The sequence below is a fragment of the Otolemur garnettii genome, unplaced genomic scaffold (assembly GCF_000181295.1).
Source record: "Otolemur garnettii isolate 467f Iridium unplaced genomic scaffold, OtoGar3 scaffold00051, whole genome shotgun sequence".
Taxonomy (NCBI): Eukaryota; Metazoa; Chordata; class Mammalia; order Primates; family Galagidae; genus Otolemur; species Otolemur garnettii.
The window spans coordinates 2,376,984-2,378,914 of record NW_003852446.1 but is presented as its reverse complement, the minus strand read 5'-3'; the positions used below and the strand labels follow the sequence as shown (position 1 = coordinate 2,378,914).

At 41.0% G+C, this 1,931-nt stretch overlaps 1 protein-coding gene across 3 annotated transcripts in view; it reads right to left on the bottom strand.

The window, feature by feature from the left end:
* The window catches only part of TXLNG (taxilin gamma), a 52,517-nt gene that overhangs the window by 18,943 nt on the left and 31,643 nt on the right, over positions 1-1,931 (bottom strand). For all 3 annotated transcript variants that reach the window (XM_023514325.1, XM_012806419.2, XM_012806418.2), the window contains one exon: positions 110-201. In XM_023514325.1, the coding sequence (XP_023370093.1) occupies positions 110-201 (92 nt within the window). The remainder of the gene's footprint in view (positions 1-109; positions 202-1,931) is intronic.

Genomic DNA, 1,931 nt, shown 5'->3' with positions numbered 1-1,931 from the left:
CCCAGGGGGACAGCTTGAGGCTCTGTCTCAAAAAAAAAAAAAACTTACCAAGCACATAAACATTTCACTGTATTTTATATGACCCTCATACCCTTTATTTAATACTCACGAGATCAGCGTATTTCTTACAGAGAGCTGCCAGTTTCTCCTCTGGGGTTGAAAGGGTGTTTAGAGCCTGCATCAGTAATAAAACTTCTTTTCCTGATGATTAACAAAATAAGAAATAAGTCCCAGAAATGAGATCAAGTGTAACTCATGAATTCTACTAACACTCCCCATTTTCTGACATCCAGAATAAAATAATTTATGCCTATAATTAGAAATAAGGGATTTACCAGATCAATTAGGAAAGCTGTCTTTAAATTCCAGATTAATAGATCAACTCCCTCCCCATGTCTGCCCTAAATTTCTCCACTCACTAACACTGCTAACTATTTATAAGAACTCTGGTTGAAGGTTTAAAAATTTCCTTGCCTAATCCTTGATGTCCAAGTTAAGACAAAGGGCAAGTTACAAAGGGCAGAGAATATTTTTAAAAGCTTCCTCCTAACCAAGTACAAACACAGAACCAAGTTCAAAGGGAATTGCAGTTGGTACTACACTCTGCCTACGATGTACATAATCACTAGTGACACATATCTTTTCCCATGAACAATTCAAATAACTTATGGTTTTCTTAACTGAGAATATGCTAAGCATACTCTGTGTGTTAACCAAGATTTGTGCAAATAAATGGATGAAAAGATAGCTCTTCCCTTAGGGAAAACAGTTTAACAGTATTTTAATAACTTAAAATATTGCAGGTGGCTAAAAAGAAGACAAATGGTACTGCAAAGTCACTGATAATGTTTTATTTCTTTTTTTTTTAAAGCAAAGTCTTACTTTGTCACTGTTGGTACAGTGCTGTGGCATTTTAGCTCACAGCAACCTCAAACTCTTGGGTTTAAGTGATTCTCCTGCCTCAGCCTCCCAAGTGGCTGGGACTACAGGTACCTGCCACAACACTCAGCTATTTTTAGAGACAGGGTCTCGCTCTAGCTCAAGTTAGTCTTGAACTCGTGAGCTCAGGTAATCCACCCACCTCGGCCTCCCAGAGTGCTGAGATTACAGGCATGAGCCACCACGCCTAGCAATGTTTTATTTCTTAATGTATATCATAGGTACCATTTTTATTTTTCAAAATGTTCACTCTTATGTGCAAGATATTTCATATAAAGTATGTATTTCATTCAAAATACATATGTCTTAGGATGGCGCCTATAGCTCAGTAGGGCACCAGCCACATACACCAGGGCTGGTGGGTTTGAACCCGGCCTGGGCCAGCTAAAACAACAATGACAAATGCAACAACAACAAAAAACAGCCAAGCACTGGGGCAGGCACCTGTAGTCCCAGCTACTTTTGAGGCTGAGGCAAGAGAATTGCTTATGCCCAAGAGTTCGAGGTTGCTGTGAGCTGTGACACCATGGCATGCTAACCAGGGTGACAGCTTGAGACTCTGTCTCAAAACAAACAAACAAACAAAAAAAATACGTATGTCTTAAAAATGAAGTTGGCTCGGCGCCTGTGGCTCAAGCAGCTAAGGCGCCAGCCACATATACCTGAGCAGGCGGGTTGGAATCCAGCCTGCACCAGCAAACAACAATGACAGCTGCAACCAAAAAATAGCCAGGTGTTATGGCAGGCACCTGTAATCCCAGCTACTTGGGAGGTGGAGGCAGGAGAATCGCTTGAGCCCAGGAGTTGGAGGTTGCTGTGCGCTATGATGCTACGTCACCCTACCCAGGGTGACAGCTTGAGGCTCTGTCTCAAAAAAATAAATAAATAAATGAAGTTATTTGGTATATGGGCTAACTTCAAAAAGGAAAACTTTTCTACCCACATAAAATTTTATTAACAAAATTTTCTGGGCTCAGCGCCTGTGGCTCAAG